Genomic DNA, 2,765 nt, shown 5'->3' on the forward strand with positions numbered 1-2,765 from the left:
TGGCACTTTCCTTCGTCTCAGCTTTGGCTTTATCCCCTTCATCTTTTGATTTTGGTTTTTCGGCCTCGGCCTTCTCTTTGGGTTTGGCTTTCTCTGACTCTTCCTTCTTCTCCTTCTCTTTAGCTGCCTCTGGCTCGGCCTTCGACTCCTCTTTGGCTTCTTCGGCGTCATCCTTCTCTGGTTTTGCTGCTGCCTCGGTATCAGCCTTGTCTGTCTCAGCCTCCTCCTTATCATCTCCCTTCTCCTCATCCTTCTCTCCCTCTTCCTCCTCTCCCTCTTTCTCACCACCCTCCTCCTCCTCCTCAGCTCCTTCTTTCTCTGCTCCTTCCTCCTCCTCGCCCTCTTTAGCCCCCTCCTCCTCTTCACCTCCCTCCTCTTTTTCTTCCTCTGCAGCCTCAGCTGCAGCTTCTTCTTCACCTTCTGCAACCCAGAAGATATTTATCAACAGCTGCTTTTTATATTTGAATATAAATTAGTTATTTAAATATGAAGAATGAAGTTATCAAAACAGTTAAAACCTAATATTGCATCAGAAGCTTACCTTCTCCTTTCTCCTCTTCTTCCTCCTTTCCTTCCTCCTCTTCCTCCTTTTCCTCCTCCTCACCCTTTTCTTCCTCCTCCTTTTCCTCTTCTTCCTTTTCTTCCTCCTCCTTTTCTTCTTCTTCCTCTGCTTCTTCCTCCTTTGTTGGCTCTGCTGACAGAGTGGAGCTGATCACGCGAGAGCTGAGCAGATAGGGGGCGCCAGCGCTCAAAGTGGACTGCAGAGTGAACATGGGCCGTGTGTAGGCTGGGCCAAAAGAGTAGGCACTGGCCAAACTTCCTGCCACACCCACATTGAAGCGTGATTCCTCACCCTCTAGGAGTTTCCTGTTAAAACAGAGCAGTATGGGATCTGATGCCTTATATTCAAAATAATATTGTGAAACTTATTATTCATATAAATGTCTGAAATGATGTCAATTTTAACCCCCTTTTTGCATTTCCTACCTGTATGCAGCTATTTCAATGTCAAGGGCCATCTTGACATTGAGGAGATCCTGGTACTCTTTAAGGTACCTGGCCATCTCACCTTTAGTGGCTCTTAGTTCGTTTTCTAGCTCACTGATTGTGTCCTATAGAAAATAATGAAAAGGTTAAATGAGGTTGATTAGCATAGCAAAATAACAGAATCTCAAGTTTGAGAATACTAAACTTATATTTTATTACACTGAAGAACTCTTTCAGTGGTATCTTTTCAAGTTCCATTTCTGATTCATTCTAAATTAGAGAGTAGTAAGACTGACCTGCATGGCAGCAATCTCTGCACTCTGCTTGTCCTCCACTTCTCTCAGCTGTTTCTCCAAAGAGTCGTTAAGGCTTTTGCAGGCATCAATCTCCAGGACACAGGCCTGCAGCTGGCGCCGGTATTCGCCTGCTTCATCCCTTGAGTTCCTCACCGCTTCGCTGTGGTGGGCCACGGTCTCTGTTAGATGCCCCACTTTTCCCCTGAACCAATCTTCAGCAGCCTGCATGTTCCTGGCTGCCAGTCTTTCGTACTGAGCCCGGATGTCCCGCAGGGCGGTGGAAAGGTCAGGCTTGGTCGTCTCAGTCTCCACTGCAATCTGTGCCCCATACTGGACCTGCGCCTGAAGCTCTGAGATCTCACTCTCATGGACCTTCTTAAGGAAGGCTAACTCATCCAGAAGGGTGTTGACCCTCTTCTCCAGCTCGACCTGGGACAACGCACCCTCGTCCGCTTCCTTTCGGGCCTCCAACAATTTTCCCTCTGCATCTTCACGGGCCAGGACCTCCTTCTCATAGTGACCCTGCAGTGCTCTCAGGGTTTCCTCCATGTGATCCCTCTGGCTGAGCGCGGCCTGCTTCTCCAGGCGTGCCTCGTCCACTGCGGCCCTTAGGGTTCGGGCCTCTTGCTCGTAGAGGGCCCTGAGGCGAGATGGTTCTCCATGCCTTTGACGGAGAAGCAGCAGCTCGGCCTCTAAGGCACGGTTCTGCTGCTCTAGATCATGGACTCGCTCGATGAAACCTGCAAAGCGATCATTGAGCTCCTGCAGCTGGGCCTTCTCCTGGGTACGCACGGTTCTAAACTCTGAGCTGACCTGGGCAGCCTGGCACAGGTCCAACTCCACAGAGTGGGCCGGGCTGCTTAGCAGCATCGAGGAGGAGGTGGCGCGGCCAGGGGAGGCATAGTGCAGCCGGGCAGAGGAGAGCGGAGATGTGTGGCTGGCATAGACGGTACGGGAGCGACTCCGAGCAGGAGCCCGCGGGGTGCTCTCCACATACCAGCGCTTGTAGCAGGAGGAGGAGAAGTAGGGGTCGTAACCGGCACTCATGGCTCCAAGGACAGGGTGCTGTGTCCCAGGCTTCGTCCTGCAGTCAGCCTACAAAACACTGATCTGCTGCTGCTGCTGCAGTCTCGCCAGCTTTTATAGCCAGGAAGGGAAGGTCTGACGCAAGTGATTTTCTAAACTCTGACTATGCAGGATCAATAGCAGAGAGAGAGAGAGAGAGAGAGAGAGAGATGAGGCAGGAGAGGGAGACGAAAGGATGGGGAGAGTGAGAGGAGGAAAAGAGAGGGAGGGGCAGGAAGAGAGCAGGATAGACATAGGGAGAGCAAAGGAGCAAAGGATGGAGGTACTGTAAAACGTTAAATAGGAACTAAAGTGGGAAAGTAAGGATTGTAGAAGACTCACAAGTAGGAGAAATGTTGCTTTGTTATGAGTCTTTATAATTCTGTGACTTTGTTTTCTTCTCTTTGCCATACTGTC

The 2,765-nt window shown here is 50.5% G+C and overlaps 1 protein-coding gene across 1 annotated transcript in view; it reads right to left on the reverse strand.

Annotated features, from left to right (window-relative positions):
• The window catches only part of nefla (neurofilament, light polypeptide a), a 2,724-nt gene extending 309 nt beyond the window's left edge, over positions 1–2,415 (reverse strand). Inside the window, exons 1-4 of the mRNA XM_037545706.1 lie at positions 1,284–2,415; positions 988–1,112; positions 542–867; positions 1–420 (exon numbers count right to left, since the gene is read on the reverse strand). The exon at positions 1–420 is cut by the window's left edge and continues 309 nt beyond it. Coding sequence (XP_037401603.1) covers positions 1–420; positions 542–867; positions 988–1,112; positions 1,284–2,330 — 1,918 coding nt within the window. The 5' untranslated portion in view covers positions 2,331–2,415. The remainder of the gene's footprint in view (positions 421–541; positions 868–987; positions 1,113–1,283) is intronic.
• Positions 2,416–2,765: the final 350 nt, after the last annotated feature.

Source organism: Pygocentrus nattereri, chromosome 16 (genome assembly GCF_015220715.1).
Source record: "Pygocentrus nattereri isolate fPygNat1 chromosome 16, fPygNat1.pri, whole genome shotgun sequence".
NCBI lineage: Eukaryota > Metazoa > Chordata > Actinopteri > Characiformes > Serrasalmidae > Pygocentrus > Pygocentrus nattereri.